This window comes from Petromyzon marinus, chromosome 64 (genome assembly GCF_048934315.1).
Source record: "Petromyzon marinus isolate PM22_M1 ecotype Great Lakes invasive population chromosome 64, UKy_Petmar_22M1.pri1.0, whole genome shotgun sequence".
NCBI lineage: Eukaryota > Metazoa > Chordata > Hyperoartia > Petromyzontiformes > Petromyzontidae > Petromyzon > Petromyzon marinus.
The window spans coordinates 10,109,316-10,136,945 of record NC_133730.1 but is presented as its reverse complement, the minus strand read 5'-3'; the positions used below and the strand labels follow the sequence as shown (position 1 = coordinate 10,136,945).

General features: G+C 54.7%; 1 protein-coding gene and 1 long non-coding RNA gene across 2 annotated transcripts in view; one reads left to right on the top strand and one right to left on the bottom strand.

Moving 5' to 3' along the window:
- The window catches only part of LOC116957858 (calpain-5-like), a 39,092-nt gene extending 12,041 nt beyond the window's left edge, over positions 1 to 27,051 (top strand). Inside the window, exons 4-13 of the mRNA XM_032980282.2 lie at positions 2,121 to 2,316; positions 3,067 to 3,260; positions 4,132 to 4,209; positions 11,783 to 11,833; positions 13,868 to 14,012; positions 14,841 to 14,966; positions 15,611 to 15,810; positions 16,583 to 16,689; positions 19,335 to 19,471; positions 19,775 to 27,051. Coding sequence (XP_032836173.2) covers positions 2,121 to 2,316; positions 3,067 to 3,260; positions 4,132 to 4,209; positions 11,783 to 11,833; positions 13,868 to 14,012; positions 14,841 to 14,966; positions 15,611 to 15,810; positions 16,583 to 16,689; positions 19,335 to 19,471; positions 19,775 to 19,945 — 1,405 coding nt within the window. The 3' untranslated portion in view covers positions 19,946 to 27,051. The remainder of the gene's footprint in view (positions 1 to 2,120; positions 2,317 to 3,066; positions 3,261 to 4,131; positions 4,210 to 11,782; positions 11,834 to 13,867; positions 14,013 to 14,840; positions 14,967 to 15,610; positions 15,811 to 16,582; positions 16,690 to 19,334; positions 19,472 to 19,774) is intronic.
- Positions 25,903 to 27,630, bottom strand: part of LOC142906430 (uncharacterized) — a 114,288-nt gene continuing 112,560 nt past the window's right edge. The window contains exon 2 of the long non-coding RNA XR_012930241.1: positions 25,903 to 26,280. This is a non-coding gene — a long non-coding RNA (uncharacterized LOC142906430). The remainder of the gene's footprint in view (positions 26,281 to 27,630) is intronic.

Genomic DNA, 27,630 nt, shown 5'->3' with positions numbered 1-27,630 from the left:
GTACAGGCTGTGTGTGTGTGTACAGGCTGTGTGTGTGTGTACAGGCTGTGTGTGTGTGTACAGGCTGTGTGTGTGTGTACAGGCTGTGTGTGTGTGTACAGGCTGTGTGCGTGTGTGTACAGGCTGTGTGTGTGTGTACAAGCTGTGTGTGTGTGTGTACAGGCTGTGTGTGTGTGTACAGGCTGTGTGCGTGTGTGTGTACAGGCTGTGTGTGTGTACAGGCTGTGTGTGTGTGTGTACAGGCTGTGTGTGTGTGTACAAGCTGTGTGTGTGTGTGTACAGGCTGTGTGTGTGTGTACAGACTGTGTGTGTGTAGAGGCTGTGTGTGTGTTTGTGTGTAGAGGCTGTGTGTGTGTTTGTGTGTACAGGCTGTGTGTGTGTTTGTGTGTACAGGCTGTGTGTGTGTGCGTGTGTACAGGCTGTGTGTGTGTGCGTGTGTGTGTGTGCAGGCTGTGTGCGTGTGTGTGTACAGGCTGTGTGTGTACAGGCTGTGTGTCTGTTTACAGGCTGTGTGTGTACAGGCTGTGTGTCTGTTTACAGGCTGTGTGTGTGTACAGGTTCTGTGTGTGTGTACAGGCTTTGTGTGTACAGGCTGTGTGTGTACAGGCTGTGTGTGTGTGTACAGGCTGTGTGTGTACAGGCTGTGTGTCTGTTTACAGGCTGTGTGTGTGTGTACTGGCTGTGTGTGTGTGTACAGGCTGTTTGTGTGTGTGTGTGTACAGGCTGTGTGTGTGTGTGTGTGTACAGGCTGTGTGTGTGTGTGTACAGGCTGTGTATGTGTGTGTACAGGCTGTGTATGTGTGTGTACAGGCTGTGTGTATGTGTGTACAGGCTGTGTGTATGTGTGTACAGGCTGTGTGTATGTGTGTACAGGCTGTGTGTTTGTGTGTGTGTACATGCTGTGTGTGTACAGGCTGTGTGTGTGTGTACAGGCTGTGTGTGTGTGTACAGGCTGTGTGTGTGTGTACAGGCTGTGTGTGTGTGTACAGGCTGTGTGTGTGTGTACAGGCTGTGTGTGTACAGGCTGTGTGTGTGTGTGTGTGTACAAGCTGTGTGTGTACAGGCTGTGTGTGTGTACAGGCTGTGTGTGTGTGTGTACAGGCTGTGTGTGTGTGTGTGTGTACAGGCTGTGTGTGTGTGTGTGTGTACAGGCTGTGAGTGTGTGTACAGGCTGTGAGTGTGTGTACAGGCTGTGAGTGTGTGTACAGGCTGTGAGTGTGTGTACAGGCTGTGTGTGTGTGTACAGGCTGTGTGTGTGTCTACAGGCTGTGTGTGTGTGTGCAGGCTGTTTGTGTGTGTACAGGCTGTGTGTGTGTGTGTGTACAGGCTGTGTGTGTGTGTGCAGGCTGTTTGTGTGTGTACAGGCTGTGTGTGTGTGTGTGCAGGCTGTTTGTGTGTGTACAGGCTGTGTGTGTGTGTGTACAGGCTGTGTGTGTGTCTACAGGCTGTGTGTGTGTGTGCAGGCTGTTTGTGTGTGTACAGGCTGTGTGTGTGTGTGTGTGTACAGGCTGTGTGTGTGTGTGTGTACAGGCTGTGTGTGTGTGTGTGTACAGGCTGTGTGTGTGTGTACAGGCTGTGTGTGTGTGTACAGGCTGTGTGTGTGTGTGTACAGGCTGTGTGTGTGTGTACAGGCTGTGTGTGTGTGTGTACAGGCTGTGTGTGTGTGTACAGGCTGTGTGTGTGTGTACAGGCTGTGTGTGTGTCTGCAGGCTGTGTGTGTGTGTGCAGGCTGTTTGTGTGTGTACAGGCTGTGTGTGTACAGGCTGTGTGTGTACAGGCTGTGTGTGTACAGGCTGTGTGTGTGTGCAGGCTGTGTGTGTGTACAGGCTGTGTGTGTGTACAGGTTCTGTGTGTGTGTGTCTGTTTACAGGCTGTGTGTGTGTACAGGCTGTGTGTGTGTACAGGCTGTGTGTGTACAGGCTGTGTGTGTGTACAGGCTGTGTGTGTGTACAGGCTGTGTGTGTGTACATGCTGTGTGTGTGTGTGTGTACAGGCTGTGTGTGTGTGTACAGGCTGTGTGTGTGTGTACAGGCTGTGTGTGTGTACATGCTGTGTGTGTAGAGGCTGTGTGTGTGTACATGCTGTGTGTGTAGAGGCTGTGTGTGTTTGTCTGTTTACAGGCTGTGTGGATGCTACGAGGCTCTGGACGGGGGCAACACGGGCGACGCGCTCATGGACTTCACGGGGGGCGTCTCGGAGTCGGTGGACCTGCTGGAAGGGGCCTTCTCGCAGCACGACAACGACGAGAGGGAGAAGTTCTTCAGCATGCTGCTCAAGGCATACAGCCGCGGGGCGCTGCTCAGCGGATCCATACGGGTCAGCCACCGCCACCATCGCCACCAATACCACCATCACTACCATCATCACCACCACCATCACCACCGCCATCATCAACACCACCACCATCACCACTGCTACCATCACCACCACGAACGCCATCACCGCCACCGCCACCATTGCCATCACCACCTCCACCACCGCCACCACCACCACCACAGTTCGTACACAGACAACGATCCCCCGTGTTACCTGTTGGGGCAAGTGCTGTTGGCGAGTAACGCCAATGAAGGCCGGCACGGCACACGAGGGGGTGGTTTGGCCAGCACCACGCCCGGCCACCTTTGTTTTCCCGATGCCAATGTTTACACGTGGCACCAAGTACTCGTGTAAGGCTGAGCCGACCTAGGGGAGGCCCAGGACACGTTCAGATATCCTCCACTGTTATTGGTCATGAGCGTGAATCAAACTCGGGTCGGCCGGTTCAGAGCGCAGGACTACCGCACCGCTCCATACACACACGCATACACAGTCTCAACACACGCCACACACACCACACCCACCACAACTACACACCCACCATAACCGTTCCCCGTGTTGTTACCATGACGACCGCAGCCTGGTGTAGGGCCACATTAACAGTGTAACCTTGGTGTTACCATAATAACCATCGTGCTACCGTAGGCTCTGGGTTCCACACAGATGGAGGCACGCCTGGGCTGCGGCCCAGCGAAGGGCTTTATTAAGTGTCACCTTGGTATTACCATGGTAACCCTGGTGTTACCATAGGCTGTGGGCTCGGCGGAGATGGAGGCGCGCCTGGACTGCGGCCTGGTGAAGGGTCACGCGTACTCGGTGACGGACGTGCGCCGCGTGCGGCTTGGCCAAGGCCTGGTCGCGTTCTTCCGCGCGGAACGCCTCAACATGATCCGCATGCGCAACCCCTGGGGACAGAAGGAGTGGAACGGGGCCTGGAGCGACGGGTGAGCATGCGCCTCACCAACACTCACCTGACCAGACGCTCGCTCGCCTGTAGAGATGCTCACCTGTCCAGACACTCACCTGTCCAGATATTCACCTGTCCAGCCACTCACCTGTTCAGACACCGAACTGGACAGATGCTCACCTGTCCAGACACTCACCTGTCCAGACACTCACCTGTCCAGACACTCACCTGTCCAGACACTCGCCTGTCCAGACACTGACCTGTAGAGACGCTCACCTGTCCAGACACTCACCTGTTCAGACACTCACCTGTCCAGACACTCACCTGTCCAGACACTCACCTGTCCAGACACTCACCTGTTCAGACGCTCACCTGTCCAGACGCTCGCCTGTCCAGACGCTCGCCTGTCCAGACACTCGCCTGTCCAGACACTCGCCTGTCCAGACACTCACCTGTAGAGACGCTCACCTGTTCAGACACTCACCTGTCCAGACACTCACCTGTCCAGACACCGACCTGAAGAGATGCTCACCTGTCCAGACACTCACCTGTCCAGACACTCACCCGTTCAGACACTCACCCGTCCAGACACTCACCTGTCCAGACACTCACCTGTCCAGACACTCACCTGTCCAGACACTCACCTGTAGAGACGCTCACCTGTCCAGACACTCACCTGTCCAGACACTCACCTGTCCAGACACCGACCTGTAGAGACTCTCACCTGTCCTTACACTGACCTGTATAAAGACCCTCATGTCCAGATACCTGTCCAGACGCTTATATAGACACCCGTCCAGACACTCGCTGGTAGAGACGCTCGCCCATCCAGACACTCACCTGTTCAGACACTCATCCGTCCAGACACTCACCCGTCCAGACACTCACCTGTTTGATCGTGTTTGCAGCTCCGAGGAGTGGAAGAAGGTGAGCAAGGGGGAGCGTGAAGACATGGGCGTCACCGTAGCAGACGATGGGGAGTTCTGGTGAGCGCCACTCAACACAGACCCCCCCCGACTCACACGCACACCCCACAAAATGGACTATAAACTTTTTGTATTTTACCTGGTGTAAGGCCCACTGAGCTACGTAGCCCTTTTTCAGAAGCGACCTGGCAATCACAAATGAAGCTCAACGAAGCAGCTGATATCGTGATCATGTGCAAGTCGCGGCCATTTACGCATGATGTTGATTCTAAACGTGGAGGCGAAAACCGGAGCGCCCGGAGAAAAATCCATGCGACCACAGGGAGAGAAAGAGAGGCATGCAAACTCCAAATATACAGCAGGCATCAGGGTTGGGATTGAACCCACAACCTCCTGTATACCAGGCAAAGTAGTTAACATCTCCTAGCCACTGCGGCAACCCTACATGAAAACAACAATAGCTGCCGTTCACCACGAAGTGGTGGTGACATCACCAAGACACTTGTACCATGCTAGGTGCACGTGAGGCTCGCTGACAGGGGTCACGGGACAGACCCGGATGCCATGGGTTGACTGAATGAGATGATTGGCATATGCACCACCTGTGCCCCTTACTGTACCACCTCGCAGTATTTTAGCCACTAAGTTCCCTGCTCGTTGTTGTGAGCGTCGCTCCTCCGCCCTCCGTTGTTGTTGGAGGTCGACTGCCTCCAACTGCCCAGTAGCGTCCTTCACGAGCCTCCTCCATAGAAGCCGATCTTGACACCGCTGGTACAAGTCATCGGCAAGTCCACTCAGCTCCACGTCCTGCTGTACCACATCGGTGCATCTCTTCTGCTTAGGAATGCGGTGGCTGGGCATGCGGGCTACGTGACCCAGCCAACATAATCTCACTTGACTGAGATGAAAACCTCTACTATGCACATACACATGCACTCACTACCAACACGCAGACGCACGCAAAAGACAAAGATCCCCTCTATAGCCTGAACAGACTTTTGAGGCAAGTGCTGTTAGTGAATAGCACCTACGAAGGCCGGCACGGCACACGAAGGGGTGGGTGGTCAGCACCATGCCCGACCGCCTTTGTCTACCAAGTGACGTTGTTTACACACGGCAGCAGACCTTAATTTAAGGCTGAGACGACCTAGGAGAGGCCCAGAATTGATTCAGAATAATTGTCACCAGTGTTGGCCATGAGCGGGAATCTAACTCGGGTCATTGGATTCATAGCGCAATGAGATCACTGTTACGTTTCCACTCCTCACGTACTACTGCTACACACATACCACACAAAGACAAAGATCACCCCTATAGCCTGAACAGACTGTTGTGGCAAGTGCTGTTAGCGGTCACATACCACACACAACAACTCGCACGCACTGAAACACCATACACGCACACACAAGACAAAGATCACCCCTATAGCACACAACAACAACAGCCGCCATTTGCCACTAAGTGGCGGTGATGTCACCACAGCGCTTGTGGCTAGGTGCACGTTGAGGTCACGTGAAGTGCCGTATCGTTTGTTGTTGTTTCTTGCTTACCCGCCCCTACTGGACATCTGTGAAAAAGAGCTTCATAGCTCATCAGATTCCTCCTGCAGGATAAATTAAGATTCTGATTCTGAAGGCTCGCTGGCAGGAGGTCATGGGACAGACCGAGGTGCCATGGGTTTACTAAGATGACTGGCAGATGCACCAGCTGTGTCCTCTTGTGTGCAAACTTGCTGTGCTATATCCGCCCGGCACTCCGCTCGTTGTTGTGAGCGTCGCTCCTCTGCCCTCCGTTGTTGCTGGAGGGCGACTGCCTCCAACTGCCCAGTAGCATCCTTCACGAGCCTCCTCCACAGAGGCCGATCTTGACACCGCTGGTACCAGTCATCGCCAAGTCCACTTAACTACACATCCTCCCGTACCGTTTAGCCTCCTCTATCCGGCTGAACAAAAGCCGTGTAGGTCTGCGGTGGCTGGGCATGAAGGCTACATGACCCAGCCAATACAATCTCGCCTGCCGGATGATCTCACCGATTGGACTTCAATGATTTTTGAGCTCCTCACACAATCCAGCTTGGTTAAACCCAGGATGAATCCCAGGCAGGCCAGCCTGAATGTTGCTAAGCAGCGCAGCAGATGTTCTATTAGGGGGTTCACATTTCACAAGCAAAGAGAAGGGAGGGAATGACTGTGGCTGAGAAGACCCGAAGCTTCATGTGGAGCGACAGGCCAGGTATCTTCCACACAGCGTTCTGCAGCTGATGAAAAGATATTGCCGCTCGACTGATTCGGAGTGAGACCTCTGCTGCCAAACTAAAGCTGGTCATAAGCATACTGCTGAGGTACGGAAACCTCACCACTCTCTCCACACAAAATACCCAGGCAGGTGTTTAGTTTTGGTGGGGCTGATGGTAAGGCCCCACCTTTTAGTAGCACGCTCCAGATTAAGCAGCAGCGCCCCCAACTCCTCCGAGTGAGCAGCAATCACCAGATCATCAGCATACATAACGAGGTTAACCAATAACAAGCCATGCCTCAATCGCACCTGGGCATCAATCAGCCGCCAATTTTATCTCTACCAGATGGAAATTCCTCCAGTACACCCATTGAAGGCTTCCCGAACTAAATGCTTGAAATATATGTTAAATAATGTGGGAGCCAGAGGACATCCCTGTCGCACCCCAAGGTGAACAGGGAATGGCTCAGACTCCCGGCCATGTAGTTTACCTGGCCCGCTCACCATCATGAAGGTCCTTAATGATTGTGAGCAGTCAGGGACGAAGAACAACCCAGATCCCAGCACTAGGTTGTTCAATTTCTTTGGTACAAATCTTGACTTAAAGCTTTCGTGACTGCAGGAATTAATATTCGTTGAGTCTTTCGGTGAAGTCACGGAGATGGGTTCAAATTGTTTATTTTATTTTTATGAATGTGAACTTATCTACGTGACTTTACCATAAGACCCAAATAATACTTTGGTACAGCCATGGAAAGCTTTTCAAACTACGTGGTCAATAAAGGTGGCTAAAGGACATCCCTGTCGCACCCCAGGGTGAACAGGGAATGCCTCTGACTCCTTCATGATTGTGAGCAGAGATTCAGGGAATCTTAAAGCACGAAGAACAACCAGAGCCCTGGCCTATTGATGGTATCATAGGCCTTGACCAGGTCAATAAATCAGAGATATAGGTCCCATGGAAATTTCCCACATCTGCTGTAGCAGACGGACAGAGAATATGGCGTCTGTGCAGAACCGCCCTGGCCTAAAACCACGCTTAGGAAGCCTCTCCTCAACGTGCCTGACAAGGCATTGTTGAATAATCCTAGCCAGGACCTTTCCCGGCCTTACACTGAGGGGGGAAATGCCCTTGTAGTTATTACAGTCTGTGCGGTCCCCCTTCTCGAAGAGGGGGACAACCAGGGCATCCTTCCAATCCTGCGTAACCTGTCCTGTGGTCCAGAATTATTATGATGTCATATTGGGTAGTCTGCACACAAACGCCTTCCTCCCTCAGCAGTTCACATGGGAGATCATCTCTGCCTGTCGCTTTTCCTGGACTTGTACTTCCTCAAAAGGTGGCACCTCAGCCAGCCACTAACGGGGTGGCTACGTCTTCCAATATTTGAGGCACGGCAGCCCCAGCAGGGTCATCCCCACCTTGACCGCAAACCAGCAGACCTGTTCCTGGGCATTTGAGACCGGATAACCCTTCTTTCCCTTTAGGATGGTGATAGGTGTAGTGCTGCAAGTGACAAGGTTAGTTTGGCACAAGCTTAGTTTCATATTTTCTGCGTGGTTATTTAGTGATTTGGTGGAGTGGTCACCAACCCCTCGCACCGTTCCAGAGCCCCTGATGGCCACTGCAGCGACTGCGAGCTGATTGGTGTTGGCCTCACCCCACCCCCCCCCCCCCCCCCCCCCAATGTCATTGCTCACAGCCACCACCGCAGCATTACCGACTGGCAACCACGGAGACTATGGGGGTTGTTTTTGCTTGTACAAAGACAAAGATCCCCTGTAGAGCCTGAATAGACTGTTGGGGCAAGTGCTTTTAGCGAGCACATATGAAGGCCGGCACATGAGGAGAGTGGGTGGCCAGCACCACGACAATGTTTACCACCAGGTACTTATTGGAGGTTTATTCATTCTCGGGGAGGCATAAGAACGGTTCAGATAACCGTCACTGGCGTTAGCAGAGAGCGGGAGTTAAACTCGTGTCGCCGGGTTCGTAGCGCAGCGTGCTAACCGCTGTACCACCGCTCGCCACGACAACAAGCGCACGTGCACACGTATAGACATACGACATGCACATACACATACCAACTCGCACGCACCCATGTTACACACATACCAAGCACGCACGCACGTTACACAACCCCTACCATGCGCATACGCACACACGGACACCCTTCTAACAACAGCAGTCTCCGTTGGCCACTGTGTAGTGGAGACGTCACCACAGCACTTGTGCCAGGCTAGGTGCACTTTTGGAGTCACACGGACAAAAAAGCGCATGCCTGTGCACACAGATTGTGGGGCATGTTCTCCAAGCGCCGTGGTGGTTGTGGTGCCGGACGGTAACGCTGCGGTGAGCAGTGCCTAGGGGGGAGGGCCAATTCCGATTGGCCATTCCCCTCATGGCGTTTGTAGCCACCACAGCAGCCAAATGGGGGCTCTGGACAGGTACGAGGGACTGGTAACCCCTCCACCTTCAAATCAACTACCACTATACTACAAAGAAAATATCAAACAAAGCTTGTGCCGGAGGCCCCGGGGGGACAGGCGTCTATGACTTCTCCTGTCCAAACCCCAATTGGCGGAGCCAAAAGACTGAATCCTAACCCCTGGGGTTCCTCCAGAAGCAGCAGGAAGCCACTGCTGGTGGCAACGTGGAATGTTCGAATGCTCACTGCGGAGGAGAGGCTTCCACTCCTCTGTTGCGAGGTTTAGGAAGGTGGCTCATCCAGCTGCAAGGGCTGCCTTGGGTACACGGTCCAGACCTTCCAAAAACCCTGGCTGACAGAGGAGGTGTTCAAGCTGGCTGAGAAAAAGCGACAGGCCCACTCTCATCGTCTTCAGCATCCCACATCGGAGAATGAGGAGGCTTACCACAGCCTTCGCTCGGAGGTTCGGAGAGCCGTGAGGCGCTGCAAGGATGGGATGGGTGGTGGTCACAGGATGCTGAGGAGATGGAATCTCCTAGCCACCAAAAAGGTAACTTGTGCCACACCTGTCACCATCATTAGGGGAAAGAACAGTGATCCAATCTCCGACCCCCAGGACCATGTTTGCAGATTTGCTGAGCATTTCTGTGAGGTCTGAGGGGAAATCCTTGAGCCTGGAAAACATCATGGGGCAAAGTGGGGATGACCCTGCTGAGGCTGCAGTACCTCATATTGGAAGAATTAGTTACCCCCTCTGAGTGGCTGGCTGAGGTGCCATCTGTTGAGGAAGTAATGAAGGCGATCCAGAGTCTGAGACCAGGAAAGGCGCCGGGCAGAGATGATCTCCCAAATGAAATGCTGAGGGAGGGTGGCGTTTGTGCACAGACTCCCCTACATGACATTATAATAACAATCTGGACCACTGGACGGGTTCCGCAGGATTGTAAGGATGCCCTGGTGGTCCCCCTCTTTAAGAAGGGGGACCGCACAAACTGTAATGACTACAGGGGCATCTCACTCCTTAGTGTGCCAGGAAAGGTCCTGGCAAGGATTATTCAACATCGCCTTGCCAGGCACGCTGAGGAGAGGCTTGCGGAGCCTCTCCTCAGGGGGGTCCTACACATATGCCATATTTTCTGTCCATCTGCTACAGCAGAGATGTAGGGAATTCCAACAAAACCTACATCTCCGCTTTATTGACCTGGTCAAAGCCTATGATACCATCAGTAGGTCTGGGATCTGGGTTGTTCTTCGTGCTGGAATCTGGGTTGTTCTTGATCCCTGACTGCTCACGATCATTAAGGACCTTCATTATAGTGAGCGGGCCCAGGTAAAACTACATGGCCGGGAGTCTGAGCCATTCCCTGTACACCTTGGGGTGCGACAGGGATGTCCTATGGCTCCCACATTGTTTAACATCTAATTCAAGCATGTAGTTTGTGAAGACTTCGGGTGTACTGGAGGAATTTCCATCTTGGATAGATACAATGGGAGGCTGATCGATGCCCAGGTGCGGTCAAGAGATGGCTCCTTATTGAACAACCATGTTATGCATGCCGATGATCTGATAATTGCTACTCACTCAGAGGAGGAGTTGGAGGCGCTGCTGCTGAACCTGGAGCATGCCACTAAGAGATGGGGCCTTACCATCAGCCCCACCAAAACTAATCACCTGCCTGGGTATTTTGTACCATCGGACACTCCACTCCTACAACTCTCAATCGGTAATGGGGCAGTTGTGGAGAGAGTGGAGAGTTTTTCATACCTGGGCAGTGTGTCATGACCGGCTCCGGTTTGACAGCAGAGGTCTCACTCCGAATCAGTCGAGTGGCATTGTATTTTCATCGGTTGCGTAACGCTGTGTGGAAGCTACCTGGTCTGTCGCTCTGCACGAAGCTTCAGGTCTTCTCGGCCACAGTCATTCCTTCCCTTCTCTACGCTTGCGAAACGTGGACCCCCCTAATGGAACATCTTCGCCAGTTAGAAACATTTAGGCTGGCCTGCCTACGATCCACCCTGGGTTTAACCAGGCTGGATTGTGTGAAGAGCTCACATCCTTGAAAGATCTGGACAAAGTCCCATCGGTGAGCTCCTCCGGCAGGTGAGGCTGCGTTGGCTGGGTCATGTAGCCTGCATGCCCAGCCACCGCATGCTTAAACAGCTTTTTTTCGGCCAGATAGAGGGGGTTAAACGGGCGCGGCACGGGCTAGAGAAGAGATGGAGTGATGTGGTACAGGAGGACGTGGAGCTGAGTGGAATTGCCGATGACCGGTACCAGCGGTGTAAAGATCGGCCTCTGTGGAGGAGGCTCGTGAAGGACGCTACTGGGCAGTTGGAGGCAGTCGCCCTCCAACAACAACGGAGGGCGGAGGAGCGACGCTCACAACAACGAGCGGAGCGCCGGGTGGCTAACGCACAGCAAGTTGGCACAGTCGGGGGCACAGGTGGTGCATCAGCCAGTCATCTTGGTCATCTCAGTCAGTCGACTCATGGCACCTGGGTCTGCCCCGTGACCTGCCAGCGGGCGTACGACACTTCACGTGATAGCCTCAATGTGCACAGCCTGGCACAAGCGCCGTGGTGACGTCACCGCCACTTAGTGGCGAATGGTGGTGGTTGTTGTTGGTAGCGGTTGTGGGGAGCAGTAGTGTATCGGTTAACACGCTGCGCTACGAACCCAGCGACCCTAGTACGATTCCCGCTCACAATCAACACCATCAGTGACGATTATCTGAACTGGTCTTGCCCCTCCCCTAGGTCGACTCAGCTTCAAATGAGTACTTGGTGTGGTGTGTAAACATTGCCACTGGGGAGACAAAGGCGACCGGGTGTGATGCGGGCCACCCACCCCCTCTTATGCCGTACCAGCCTTCATAGGTGCTCACTAACAGGACTTTCCCCAACATTCTCTTAAGGCTATACGGGGAATCTTTGTCTTTGGTGGTGATGGTGGTTTCCTGTGGTTTCAGGATGACGTTTGAAGACTGGTGCAAGTACTTTACAGACGTGGTGGTGTGCAGGTGAGTACCTGATGTGAGTGAATGCACTGTGCGTGAGGGTAGGGGGTTAGTGTGGGGTGCAGGTGAATGTATTTGACTGTGGCTGAGTGCGGGTGAGGGTATGGTGCGGGTAGGGTGCGAGTAAGGGTAGGGTGTTGGTGGAGGTGTCGTAGGTCTCTTCTTCTTCTCTACCTTCTGGAGGCGTGTGTGTGTGTGCGGGGGGGCGTGTGTGTGTGTGCGGGTGGCGTGCGTGTGTGTGCGGGGGGCGTGCGTGTGTGTGTGTGCGGGTGGCGTTTGTGCGTGTGCGGGTGGCGTGCGTGTGCGTGCGGGTGACGTGCGTGTGTGTGCGGGTGGTGTGTGTGTGTGTGTGTGCGGGGCACACGCTCCGTTAGAGGTAGTCCCAGGAGGCACCGTCTTTCTCTTTATTAGGTTCACACCACCAACTCTCCCCCTCTCTCACGACCACGCTGCCGTACGGCCCGGCCCAGACACGACGACCCTGCCCGCGTGGCACCGGCAGCGTTGCCCGAGACCCCCAACTACTGTTGGCCGCGCAATGATCGGGCGAAGGCCGCAGCGACGAAGGCGGCAGCCCGGAGCTCTCGCGCTCAGCTGCTTATGGCTCCGCCCTAGCCACGCCTCCCTTTCCGAGCCCTCCAGAGGGTTCCAGGGGCCTCCCCACGACGTCTACCGTGACCCTTGCCCAAGTTCCTCCGCCATGCCGGCACACACGCACCGTGTATGTGCTCGACGGCGTGTGCGCTAAGTGTCCAACTGCAGTTGCAGCTGCTGTACAGCAGTCGGCGCTGTGTCACTACAGAGTATGGTGAGGGTAAGCTACAAGTAGGGTGAGGGTATGGTGTGGGTGAGGGTATGGTGAGGGTATGGTGTGGGTGAGGGTATGGTGCGGGTATGGTGAGGGTATGCTACAAGTAGGGTGAGGTTATGGTGTGGGTGAGTGTATGGTGTGGGTGAGGGTATGGTGTGGGTGAGGGTATGGTGTGGGTGAGGGTATGGTGCGGGTGAGGGTATGGTGCGGGTGAGGGTATGGTGCGGGTGAGGGTATGGTGAGGGTAAGCTACAAGTAGGGTGAGGGTATGGTGTGGGTGAGTGTATGGTGTGGGTGAGGGTATGGTGCGGGTGAGGGTATGGTGTGGGTGAGGGTATGGTGCGGGTGAGTGTAGGGTGTGGGTGAGGGTATGGTGCGGGTGACGGTATGGTGTGGGTGAGGGTATGGTGTGGGTGAGGCTATGGTGCGGGTGAGTGTAGGGTGCGGGTGAGGGTATGGTGCGGGTGAGGGTATGGTGCGGGTGAGGGTATGGTGTGGGTGAGGGTTAGGGCGGCTGTGGGTAGTGTGCGGGTGAGGGTAGGATGAGGTGAGGGTATGGTGCAGGTGAGGGTAGGGTGAGGTGAGTTGAGGGTAGGGTGAGGTGAGGGTATGGTGCGGGTATGGTGAGGGTGAGGTGAGGGTATGGTGCGGGTGAGGTGAGGTGAGGGTATGGTGCGGGTGAGGTGAGGGTAGGGTGCGGGTGAGGTGAGGGTAGGGTGCAGGTGAGGTGAGGGTATGGTACGGGTGAGATGAGTGTATGGTGCGGGTGAGGTGAGGGTATGGTGCGGGTGAGGGTATCGTACGGGTGAGTGTATGGTGCGGGTGAGGGTATCGTACGGGTGGTGTATGGTGCGGGTGAGGGTATGGTGCGGGTATGGTGAGGGTGAGGGTGTGGTGCGGGTGAGGGTGTGGTGCGGGTGAGGGTGTGGTGCGGGTGAGTGTATGGTGCGGGTGAGGGTATGGTGCGGGTGAGTATTATTGTGCCACTCCAAGAGATGCGTTACTCTGTGGCCTGACCTCAACACCGGCGGTACCAGACATGGGTAAGTCCACTCCACATCCTCCCCTACTGCATCAGCTCCATCTCTTCACTAGCCCGTGCTGCACCCGTCAAACCCAACTCCATCTGGCCAAAGAGAAGCTGCTTGGGCAGCTGGGCATGCGGGCTACGGGACCCGGCCAACGCAGCCCCGATCCCCCACACACTGGAACACCTCTCCCTGCAGGATCATCAACACGTCGTATTTCACCTTGCACAAGACCTGGGAGGAGGTGATGCTAAAGTCGGCTTGGGTGACCGATGAGAACCCGCTCAAGAACCGTGCCGGGGGCTGCATCAACAACCGCAGCACAGCGCTGCAGAACCCACAGGCACAACCGCACACATCCCACACACACAAACGCACACACCCCACACACACAACTGCACACATCCCACACACAACCACACACATCCCACACACACAACAGCACACATCCGACACACAACCGCACACATCCCACACACACAACCACACACATCCCACACACACAACCACACACACCCCACACACACAAACGCACACACCCCACACACACAACTGCACACATCCCACACAACCACACACATCCCACACACACAACAGCACACATCCCACACACAACCGCACACATCCCACACACAACCACACACATCCCACACACACAACCACACACAACAGCACACACCCCACACACAACCGCACACACCCCACACACACAACTGCACACACACACAACTGCACACACACACAACTGCACACACACAACTGCACACACACACAACCACACACACACCCCATCCAGACACAACCGCGCACACACACAACCGCACACACCCCACACACTCTAGTGCACACACACACAACCGCACACCTACACACCCCCCCCCCCCCCACACACACAGCTGCACACCCACCCACACAACCGCACACCCCCCAAACTATATTGTGGGGGGTGTGCGGTTGTATGGGTGATGCCTGTGATGTGTATGATGCATGAGGCGTGTTGGTGTGTGTGACGCGTGTTGGCATGTGTGACACGTGTTGGCGTGTGACGCGTGTGGCGCGTGTGACGCGTGTGTGACGCGCGTGACGTGTGTGTGACGCGTGTTTGTGTGTGTGATGCGTGTTCTGTGTGTGCCGCGTGTTTGCGTGTGTGCCGCGTGTTGGCGTGGTGCAGTTTGTGTTTGACGTGTGCAAGGCGGAGGACATGGTGCTCGTGTGCCTGCAGCAGGAGGACCGGCGCGAGCAGCGCACGTCCGGGCGCAGCGGAGAAAACCTCGCCATTGGCTTTGACATCTACAGGGTGACGCAAGCAGGCGGGGCACGGGGGGCACGGGGGGCACGGGAGGTAGCGCCTGCTTTCATGGCCGCCTGGTTCGATCCCCCAATACCAGCAGCCGCCATTCGCCACCAAGTGGCGGTGACGTCACCACGGCGCCTGTGCCAGGCCAGGTGCACTTTGAGGCCGCGTGAAGCGTCGAAGGCTCGCTGGCGGGGAAGGTCACGGGACAGACCCGGCAGGTGGTGCCGTGGGTTGACTGCTGTGACAGGCTAGGTGCAGGAGGCAGTACAGAAACACGACAGTACAGCAACACGACAGTCATGCAAAGGACAGGAAAGGTAAACAAATCACCCAAACACATCTCAATACGACAAAACCGTCCCTGTCATACCAGGCAAAGCCCACTGAGGTATCAAAAAAACAAAGCAATGTCGGGGGGCCTAACCAGGAAGGGGTGGGGCTTAACCAGGAAGGGGTGGGGCTTAACCAGGAAGGAGGAGGAGCCTACAACGAATGGGCAGTGCCTTTGGAAGTTGAACTGCCCTGTTGGGGTCAGGCGCGTGCAGAATCAGAATATTTCAACTGCAGGAGGAATCCGATGAGCTCGAATTCACCCAACGCCACCACGGCTCACCCCCCCCACCCTCGCTGGCTGCGTGCAACAGGTGGAGCGCAATCGTGAGTTCCGCATGCACGCGTTGCAGCAGGAGAAGGTGGCGAGCTCCGTGTACATCAACTCGCGCAGCGTGGTGCTGCGCCAGGAGCTCGCGATGGGTCGCTACGTCGCCGTGGCCACCACCTTCGAGCCGCGGCAGCAGGGGCGCCTGCTGCTGCGCGTCTTCACCGACGTCGCGTCGCGTTGCAGGTGCCCGCCCACAGCGCGATGGATGCCCTGCGAGAAACAGCGTTTTTCTCTTGTTGTTGCGGCGTTGGTGGTGGAGGTGGCGGTTGTGGTGGCGGTGGTGGTGGCGGCGATGGTGGTGATGGGGGATCTTTGATGGTGGTGGCGGTGGTGGTGGGGGATCTTTATTTGGTGGTGGTGGTGGCAGTATTGGCGGTGATTGCGGGTCTGCTGCTGCTGCTGCACGGGGCCCCTGTAATCATCCAGTGCTGTGGTTCACCTGGAGAAGGCAGTGCAGTAACGTGTGGAATAATCTCCATCTGTACGTGGGGGATAGAGCGTTGCCCCCTTTCCGGGTGCTCCGGTTTCTTCCTCCTACGTGGTGCAATAAACACGACTCGTCAGTTATCGAGGCCGAAAACATCTTAATGAGTAAACACGCAATGTAGCAGCAGCAGCAGCATCACGACCCTCGTGAAATACGACTCTGCAGGATAAATAAATAATACTCGGTCGTCGCCTGGTGCGGTGTGTGTTAACATCGTCACTGGGGAGACAAAGGCGGCCAGGCGTGGTGCTGGCCACACCCCCCCCCCCCCCTCGTGCGACGTGCCGGCCTTCATAGGTGCTACTCGCTATAACAGCACTTGCCCCTGCAGTCTGTTGAGGCTACACGGGGGAGTGGGTCTTTGTCTTTGTGTGCGAGCGTTCAGTGCCCCGCGTCTCCTCGCGTCTCGTCCTCGCCGCCGTGCTGTCGGTAGCGCCGATTGTCCCCCTCCCCCCCCGTTGGGCACAGGGAGCTGATGCTGGACGTGCCACCGCACACGTGCTGGAGCGGCATCGTGGGCTACCCCACCCTCGTCACCAGCCTGCACCTGGTCAGCGCCACCGGGCTGCCCCCAGGTGTGACGACCCCCCCCCCCCCCCGCCGTGAGACTGTTACACTATTTTGTATTTTACCAGGTAAGGGCCACAGAGCTCATCGCTAGCTCTTTTTCAGGAGCATCACAAATGATAGCGGCTCAACAAAGTGGCTTCTCATGATCACGGAGAAATGTATCGCTGCCAAATCAAGGTCACTCTAAACGCGTGATGTTGATTACAACTATACAACAGGCTTCAGGGTTGGGATCGAACCCACCAGGCGAGGTAGTTAACATCTGCTGCTGCTGCTTGTTGCTGGGAGCTGCTTCTAGCTGCTGTTGCTACTGCTAATTGCTGCTGCTTACTGCTGCTAGCTGGTGCGAGTTGCTTGCTACTATGTGCTGCTAGCTACTGTGTGCTGCTAGCTACTATGTGCTGCTAGCTACTATGTGCTGCTAGCTACTATGTGCTGCTAGCTACTATGTGCTGCTAGCTACAATGTGCTGCTAGCTACTATGTGCTGCTAGCTACAATGTGCTGCTAGCTACTATGTGCTGCTAGCTACAATGTGCTGCTAGCTACTATGTGCTGCTAGCTACAATGTGCTGCTAGCTACTATGTGCTGCTAGCTACTCTGTGCTGCTAGCTACAATGTGCTGCTTGTTACTGTGTGCTGCTAGCTACTATGTGCTGCTAGCTACAATGTGCTGCTAGCTACTCTGTGCTGCTAGCTACAATGTGCTGCTTGTTACTGTGTGCTGCTAGCTACTATGTGCTGCTAGCTACAATGTGCTGCTAGCTACTATGTGCTGCTAGCTACTATGTGCTGCTAGCTACTATGTGCTGCTAGCTACTGTGTGCTGCTAGCTACTGTGTGCTGCTAGCTACTATGTGCTGCTAGCTACTATGTGCTGCTAGCTACTATGTGTTGCTTGTTACAATGTGCTGCTAGCTACTATGTGCTGCTTGTTACAATGTGCTGCTAGCTACTATAAGCTGCTAGCTACTATGTGCTGCTAGCTACTATGAGCTGCTAGCTACAATGTGCTGCTAGCTACTATGTGCTGCTTGTTACAATGTGCTGCTAGCTACTATAAGCTGCTAGCTACTATGTGCTGCTAGCTACTATGAGCTGCTAGCTACAATGTGCTGCTAGCTACTATGTGCTGCTAGCTACTATGTGCTGCTAGCTACTGTGTGCTGCTTGTTACTGTGTGCTGCTAGCTACTGTGTGCTGCTAGCTACTATGAGCTGCTTACTACTATGTGCTGCTAGCTACTATGTGCTGCTAGCTACTATGTGCTGCTAGCTACTGTGCTGCTAGCTACTGTGTGCTGCTAGCTACTGTGTGCTGCTAGCTACTATGTGCTGCTAGCTACTCTGTGCTGCTAGCTACTGTGTGCTGCTTGTTACTATGTGCTGCTAGCTACTATGAGCTGCTAGCTACTATGTGCTGCTAGCTACTGTGTGCTGCTTGTTACTATGTGCTGCTAGCTACTATGTGCTGCTAGCTACTATGTGCTGCTAGCTACAATGTGCTGCTAGCTACTGTGTGCTGCTAGCTACTATGTGCTGCTAGCTACTATGTGCTGCTAGCTACAATGTGCTGCTAGCTACTATGAGCTGCTAGCTACTATGTGCTGCTAGCTACTGTGTGCTGCTTGTTACTATGTGCTGCTAGCTACTATGTGCTGCTAGCTACTATGTGCTGCTAGCTACAATGTGCTGCTAGCTACTGTGTGCTGCTAGCTACTATGTGCTGCTAGCTACTATGTGCTGCTAGCTACAATGTGCTGCTAGCTACTGTGTGTTGCTAGCTACTATGTGCTGCTAGCTACTGTGTGCTGCTAGCTACTGTGTGCTGCTAGCTACTATGTGCTGCTAGCTACTATGTGCTGCTAGCTACAATGTGCTGCTAGCTACAATGTGCTGCTAGCTACAATGTGCTGCTAGCTACAATGTGCTGCTAGCTGGTGTGAGCTGCTAGCTACTATGTGCTGCTAGCTACTATGTGCTGCTAGCTACTATGTGCTGCTAGCTACTATGTGCTGCTAGCTACTATGTGCTGCTAGCTACTATGTGCTGCTAGCTACTATGAGCTGCTAGCTACTATGTGTTGCTAGCTACTATGTGCTGCTAGCTGGTGTGAGCTGCTAGCTGGTGCGAGTTGCTTGTTACAATGAGCTGCTAGCTACTATGTGCTGCTTGCTGCCACCGCTCACTCACTCTGTAGAACAGGGGTAGATCACACAAACTCCACTCACTCTGTAGAACAGGGGTAGATCACACAAACTCCACTCACTCTGTAGAACAGGGGGAGATCACACAAACTCAACTCACTCTGTAGAACAGGGGTAGATCACACAAACTCCACTCACTCTGTAGAAGAGGGGTAGATCACACAAACTCCACTCACTCTCACTCTGTAGAAGAGGGGGAGATCACACAAACTCCACTCACTCTGTAGAAGAGGGGTAGATCACACAAACTCCACTCACTCTGTAGAAGAGGGGTAGATCACACAAACTCCACTCACTCTGTAGAACAGGGGTAGATCACACAAACTCCATTCACTCTGTAGAACTGGGGGGGTTGGGGGGGAGTGAGAGAGGAAGCACACAAATCCAGGGCCCTGTTGTCCAGCCCTGGCTCACGGAGCCACAACCCCCTCCGCCTCGCCGCAGGCTCCAGCCCCTACGCCGTGATCCGGAGCGAAGGCAGCAAGGTGAGGAGCCGTCCCCACGCCGACACGCAGGAGCCCGCCCTGGACACCAAGGCGCTGTTCTACCGGCGCAAGCCCGACCAGCCCATTGTGATCGAGGTGCGCCGCGCTCAGAATCGATCGGCGTGCGAGTCGCCGTCGGTCTCTCGCGAGTGTGAGAATCGCGGTGCTGTTCGTGGGGAGCGGCGGCGCAGCGGTTTAGCGCGCGCCGCGCCATGGACCCCGGCGACCCGGGTTCGATTCCCGCTCCCGTGGGTCGACTCCACCTCAGATGAGTACCTGGCGTAGTAAACATCGCCGCCGGGGGAGACAAAGGCGGCCGGGCGCTGTGCTGGCCACCCGCCGCCCCCTCGTTGCGCGGCCCGTTGAGGGGATGTCTGTCTCGTGCGTGCGTGCTCGCAGCTGTGGAACAAGAGCTGCGTCTGCTCCGAGTTCATCGGCAGGGTCTCTGTGCCGGCCACGATGGGCGACCTCAAGAGCAGCCACAGCATGAGGTTGCAGGGCAGCGAGGGCAGCGACCGAGGCAGCGTCCTCATCAGCGTCAACTCCAGCGACGACCTCGTGGCCATCTGAGCCGCGTGGGGTCACGAAGGGTCACGAACGTAGAGCCCCCACCCCCCCCCACCCAAAACACGGGAGACCCCCCCCCCACCACCACTAAGTGCCCCCATTCCTCCCCCTTCCCCACCATCCCCTCCCTTCCCTACCATGCCCCCCCTTACCCCCCCCTTCCCCACCGCCCCCCTTCCCCACCATGCCCCCCTTACTCACTATGCCCCCCCTTACTCACTATGCCCCCCCTTCCTCACCAGCCCCCTTCCCCACCACCCCCCCTTCCTCACCAGCCCCCCCTTCCCCGCAATGTCCGATCACAAACGAGGTGGGCCGGACGGCCCCCCTCGTTTGTGCTCCCGTGTAAACAAAGCCTCCAGCATATTTTCGTAATTTCATCTCTTCTTGTTTACCACAACATCCCGTCGGCCGTGCCTAGAGGCCCTCATTGTGGGCCAGCGTGTGACTTGGGCCAGCATGGCTGGCGTCACGCCGGCGGTGACGGTGAGCGAGGAACCTCTCTGGCTGGCCCCCGAGCCCCCGTAGCGGTCGTGTTGGACCCCCGAGGTGGCCGCATCGTCAAAGCCGCGGCTTTCCCCTGCGAGTTTTTCCCTTTACATTAGCGCTGTATTTTGTTGTTACGGCCAACTCGTTTTTAGTTTATCTGGCAAGGCTCCGGCGAGCTACGCTTAGCTCACTTTCTCGGAATCGGCACGGCCGTCGCAAATGATGGCTGCTCGCACCAAGTGGCGTTTCTTTTTCGCCGCGCGGAAATTTACAGCGGCAGCCCAAATACGCGACGTCGATTCTCAACGTGGAGGGAAAACCCGGAGGACCCGTAGGAAAAATCCACGCCACCACGGGGAGAGAGACGCGCACGCTCCAAATATACAGCAGCAGCAGCAGCAGGCGTCAGGGTCGGGATGGAACCCACGACCTCCTGTATACCAGGCGAGGTAGTTAACATCTCCCCCCTGTTGCTTGAGTGTGGTCGTGATGACGGTGAAGTTGGCATGAGCAGCGGTAGGAATGGGAACGTGGAGGTGCCGATCCTCCTGTAGCAGTAGCAGGAACCGACGTTCACAGATATTGTCTTTGACACTCTCTCACACTCACTCACACTCCGCTCACACTCTCACTCACACTCCGCTCACACTCTCACACTCACTCACTCACTCACACTCTCACACTCCGCTCACACTCTCACTCCGCTCACACTCTCACTCATGCACTCCCATGTTCTCTGACACTCAGGCTGACACTCTCACGCTCACTCACACTCTCACTCACACACTCCTACTCACACTCTCACTCACACTCCGCTCACACTCTCACTCCGCTCACACTCTCACTCACACTCTCACACTCACTCACATTCCACTCACACTCCGCTCACACACTCACACTCTCACACACTCACTCACACACTCGCACTCACACTCTAACTCCGCTCACACTCTCACTCCGCTCACACTCTCACTCCACTCACACTCACTCACACTCTCACTCACACTCCGCTCACACTCTCACACAGTCCCACGTTCACTGACATTCTCTTTGACACTCTCACACACTCCCATGGTCACTGACACTCAGGCTGACACACTCACACTCTCACTCCGCTCACACTCTCGCTCACACTCTCGCTCACACACTCCCATGTTCACTGACACTCAGGCTGACACTCTCACGCTCACTCACACTCTCACGCACACTCTCACTCACCTCACACTCCGCTCACACTCTCACACTCTCACTCACACACTCCCATGTTCACTGACACTCAGGCTGACACTCTCACGCTCACTCACACTCTCACTCACACTCACTCACACTCCGCTCACATTCTCACTCCGCTCACACTCTCACACTCTCGCTCACACTCTCACACTTTCACACTCTCCCATGTTCACTGACACTCAGGCTGACACTCTCACGCTCACTCACACTCACACTCTCGCTCACACTCTCACTCCGCTCACACTCTCACACTCTCGCTCACACTCTCACTCGCACTCCGAACATACTCTCACTCACACTCTGCTCACACTCTGGCATTCAGTCTCACAATCTCGCTCACACTCTACACTCACACTTTCACACTCGCACTCCGATCATACTCTCACAAGCTCGCTCACACTCTCACACTCTCACTCGTTCACACTCTTGCTCACACTCTCATGCTTTTGCATGCTCACACTCTCGCTCACGCTCCTCTCAACGCGTCCCCCCTTCGGAGGCGTCGTTGTGTAGGACTGAGAACTCCTCTCGGAGTACCCGCTACGCGTGGATGCTGCGGTGAGAAGTCCCGGCGTGGCGTGCCCTGGTGGCCTATCACTGTGGCGTTCCGGCGTGGCGTCCCGGTGTGGCGTGCCAGCTCATGTCCACCACTGGCAAGAGGGCACTCGCTCACTTTGCACTTCCGTTCAGCTTTGCCAAATACGGCTTCGCGCGGTGCGCTATGGAAACCGCATGCGTCCGCTGTGTGACCCGGTATGGGAATCTAACCGTGCGTGGCCTTTACTCTGTGTGCCTCCGAGCTACGTGGCATGGTCGTTTTCCAAGGTAGGTGCATGCAAGCCTGCCGTATAATCAAAACGAGATCAGTGTCGTGTGTGTGCGCGTGTCCGTGTGTCTGTTGACGTTAATGTGGGGAGCGGTGGTGCGGCGGTTAGCGCTACGCCGCGCTACGAACCCGGCGACCCGAGTTCGATTCCCGCTCACGGCCAACACCGGTGACGATTATCTGAACCGGTCGTGGGCCTCCCCTAGGTCGACTCAGCCTCAAATGAGTACCTGGTGCGGTGTGTAGTAAACTTCGCCACTGGGGAGACAAAGGCGGCCGGGCGTGGTGTTGGCCACCCACCCCTTCGTGTGCCGTGCCGGCCTTCATAGGTGCTCGCTAACAGCACTTGCCCCTACAATTTGTAAAGGCTACACGGGGAATCTTTGTTTACATGTGTGGGGAGCGGTGGCGCAGCGGTTAGCGCGCTATGCTACGAAACCTGGTGTCCCGAGTTCGATTCCCGCTTGCGGCCACCACCGGCGATGGTTGTCTAAATCAGTCCTGGGCCTCCCCCCTAGGTCGACTCGGCCTCAAATGAGTACCCGGTGCGGTGTGTAGTAAACATCGCCACTGGGGAGACAAAGGCGGCCGGGCGTGGTGCTGGCGACCCACTCCCTCGTGTGCCGTTTTGGCCTTCATGGGTGCTCGCTAACAGCACTTGGCCCAACAATCTGTTCAGGCTACACGGGGAATCTTTGTTTTGGTAAGTTTTTTGTGCACTCAGACAACTTTAAGTTCTCTTTGCATCACCTAGGGACATGTTTACCAATCATCAGGCACATGCACCATGTCATGACGTGAGGAACGGAGAGTGGATCTGTACCCCGAGGAACGGAGAGTGGATCGGTGCGATGAATGGAGTGTGGATCAGTGCGATGAATGGAGTGTGGATCAGTGCGATGAACGGAGTGTGGATCTGTGCGATGAACGGAGAGTGGATCTGTGCCCTGAGGAACGGAGTGTGGATCGGTGCGATGAACGGAGTGTGGATCGGTGCGATGAACGGAGTGTGGATCGGTGCCCTGAGGAACGGAGTGTGGATCGGTGCGATGAACGGAGTGTGGATTGGTGCGATGAACGGAGAGTGGATCGGTGCGATGAACGGAGTGTGGATTGGTGCGATGAACGGAGTGTGGATCGGTACGATGAACGGAGTGTGGATCGGTGCCCTGAGGATCGGAGTGTGGATCGGTGCGATGAACGGAGAGTGGATCGGTGCCCTGAGGATCGGAGTGTGGATCTGTGCCCTGAGGAATGGAGTGTGGATTGGTGCGATGAACGGAGTGTGGATCGGTGCGCTGAGGAATGGAGAGTGGATCAGTGCGATGAACGGAGTGTGGATCGGTGCGCTGAGGACCAGAGTGGGTCTCCACACAGGTCTCTGCCGCTGGATTGCCACTGAGCAGTGGCAGGAGAAGCAACGGTTTATTCGAAACGAGGAATTTACCACTTTATATTAAAACAAATGGAACTGTTTCGCCTTGATAACCCAGTGAAGCCACACTGAGCAGTCCGAAGACTGTTTCAGGGAGGGCCCTGCCATATGATTTGGTCGATTGGCCAATTCCAACAAAGAGAGTTTGGCTTAATATGTTGTACGTATGTTAAACTTATTTCGCACCGTACGTAGCCAACCATGCTAAACTGAGTTTTAGTATTTAGCGCCGTTTATACAAACCATATCGCGTAGCGTGCAGTTCCAGATGCCTTTGGCCAATCATTGAAAAGTGTTTGTTCGTGTGCGGGAAACCCCGAGAACCTTGAGACAGTCCACACGGAGCGGGATGAACGTAGACATCTGTGGGTCTCTCCGAGTCTTTGAGTCTCTGTGCCAGTCTGTGGACCTCCCTGTGAGTCTATGGATATCTGTGCGAGTCTGGGTCTCTGCGTGTGTCTAAGAGATAGTGGGATACTGTGAGGGCTAATGTATCGGTATCTGTGTTAGTATTGGTCTTTATATATGTCTGTGGATCTCTGCGAATCGAAGAGGAGATGGTGGGAGACTGTTCGTGCACATCTGTGGTTCTCTGTGTAAATCTGTGGATCTCTCTGAGTCTATGTATCTCTGGAAATCTGTGGTTCTCTGTGTCTATGGGTCTCTTGAGTCCGTGGGGCTCTCTGTGAGTCTGTGGAGGTGTCTCTGTGAGTCTATCTCAGTGGAGAGATGCTGGGATGAGATTCTGAGGGCCGGTCTGGGAGGTCACCGCACGTCCCCTGTGCAGCTGCTACGGAAGGTGGGGATCGTAGATAAGCGAGCACGCGCCCGTGGCATCGTTGGCTTTGCCCACGATGACCTCTGCTTGGTCTTGATATCCATTGTGGGCCACCGCTGGTCTGCGGACCACGCCACATGGCCTTGCGGGACACCGCTCGTCTGCGGACTACTCCACATGGCCTTGTGGGACACCGCTGGTCTGCAGACCACTCCACATGGCCATGCGGGACACCGCTCGTCTGCAGACCACTCCACATGGCCTTGTGGGACACCGCTGGTCTGTGGACGACTCCACATGGCCTTGTGGGACACCGCTGGTCTACAGACCACTCTACATGGCCTTGCGGGACACCGCTGGTCTACAGACCACTCTACATGGCCTTGCGGGACACCGCTGGTCTACAGACCACTCCACATGGCCTTGTGGGACACCGCTGGTCTGCGGACCACTCCACATGGCCTTGCGGGACACCGCTGGTCTACAGACCACTCCACATGGCCTTGCGGGACACCGCTGGTCTGTGGACCACTCCACATGGCCTTGCGCGACACCGCTGGTCTGTGGACCACTCCACATGGCCTTGCGGGACACCGCTGGTACGCGGACCACAGATTGGGTGCCACTGTGCCATCAGCATCATCATCAACTTGTCTTAAAGCGACCTGCTGCTCAAGGGCCATCTCTTGTTTACAGCCACTGAGCCAAGTGGAGGAAATTCCACATCCATATGGTTGGGGGGAAGAATCCAGCCTTTCCTGGTGACAACCACTTAACTTTTACCTACAAACCAGTAGTTATTTAATCGATTCTGGGAGGGATAATGATGGGCTGAGCCAAACCCCATCCCCCACCACCTCCACCCTAGCCAGGATTCGACCTTGGGACCTTCCTATCGCGCGAGCCGGCCGTGGCCTTGGTGGCCCCCAGGAATCCATCGGCGTGGCCCGGCAGGCTGTGGGGGGCCACGCGGTGTCGGATCGTGAACGCGAGAGGTCGCGGAATATCGTGACCCCTTCATAATAAAGGGGGTTGTTGTTGGGGTTGTTGTTGGGGTTAGATCGCATAAACGTGTCCGTTAAACTCGCCATCACCGCTCGACAGCCAATTTTGGTAAGGATTTGTCACGTAAGAATAAAAACGTGCCAATTCAGAATTGGAATATTTATCTTGGAGGAATCCGATGAGCTATAAAGCTCTTTTTCACAGATGTCCAGTACGGGGCGGGTAAGAACGTTACAACAAACAGTACAAAACATGGTAGTAATGCAAAGTTCAAGAAAGGTAAACACGTCACACAAACACAACACTAAACTATTCCCCATCCCGCCAGGCAACGCCCACTGAGGCGTTATTTTTCACAAGCGACCTGGCGATCACAAATGACAGCTCAACAAAGTGGCACCATCATTTGGACATTTGTAGCAGCAAACTAATCGAAATAATCTCAGTGCACGTTTCTCAATGTGGAGGGGAAACCGGAGGGAAACAAATCCAGGCGACCACGGGGAGAGAGAGAGAGACGCAGACTCCAAATATCCAGCAGCAGGCGTCAGGGTCGGGATCGAACCCCCGACCTCCAGGCAAGGAGGGTAATGTCAACCACCGTGGCGTTCCTCGAATAATGAAAGTTCAAATTGCATCGTCAATTCCCAAGCTTGGGAAAGGCAGTAAACCAACAGGTAAACCAGTCGCAAGATAACACCAAGGCAACACAGACCCTCCGTGAAATGGAACTCTCAATACATAGTTAAGGATCGAGTGTGCGACTGACGGCGACACCGCTTGCGATCTCACCCCCTAAAACAACCCCTCTATTAGGAGTCATTATTCTGAGTCACATTATTCTGAGTCACATTATTCTGAGTCACATTATTCTGAGTCACATTATTCTGAGTCACATTATTCCGAGTCATTATTCTGAGTTACATTTCGTCACGCATTAAACTCGCGACGTCGCCCACCGGCTAATCGGTTTTTACTTCCGGCTGCTTCACTTTTTTTGTATGCGATTTTAAACAAATTTATTCTAAATATCTCGCTGTGTTTTTAAACCTTTTAAAGTGTGTAACTTGAATAAAGGGGTAATTGGAACGTTGTGTGTGTCTCTGGGTGTTAGCCTGCATGCACGATGACCACATCTGCATGGGAATCTAAAACTAAATTGTTTTATTTTATTATTATACGCTTTTTATTAACTCACTGTTGTTGTATCCTCAAATCTTGTAACTCAATTTTTACCCTCTTCCCAATGTGGTATAGACTGCAAACTTGGTATACTTATGGCATACTGATGACAATACTATATTATATCATAAAAAATAAAAAAAAAGCATTTTAAAACTTTTTATATATGTTATGTTTCGGCTTCGCTCTAATTGTCCACGGTCCCTACGTCATGACGAGCTTCGGGGTCACTTCCTGGAGTCGTGGAGTTCGTCCATTGCTAGTGCGGTACATTTCATTAAAGTTTTAAAAATATGACTTACTAGCTGTACTACCCGGCTTCGCCTGGGACGTGGATCCACCACGCCCGGCCGCCTTTGTCTCTCCAGTGGCGATGTTCACACCACAGCAGTTACTCGTTTGAGGCTGAGTCGACCTTGGGGAGGCCCAGGACCGGTTCAAATAATCGTCACCGGTGGGTGGCCGTGAGCGGGAATCGAACTCGGGTCGCCGGGTTCGTAGCGCAGCGTAGCGCTAACCACTATACTACCGCTCCATCCACAGACACAAAAAACACAGACAGCTCGCTAACCGCTACACTACCACTCCCTCCACAGACACAGATACACAGACAGCGCGCTAACCACTACACTACCGCTCCCTCCACAGACACACAGCGCGCTAACCACTACACTACCACTCCCTCCACAGACACACAAACACACACACAGACAGCGCGCTAACCACTACACTACCACTCC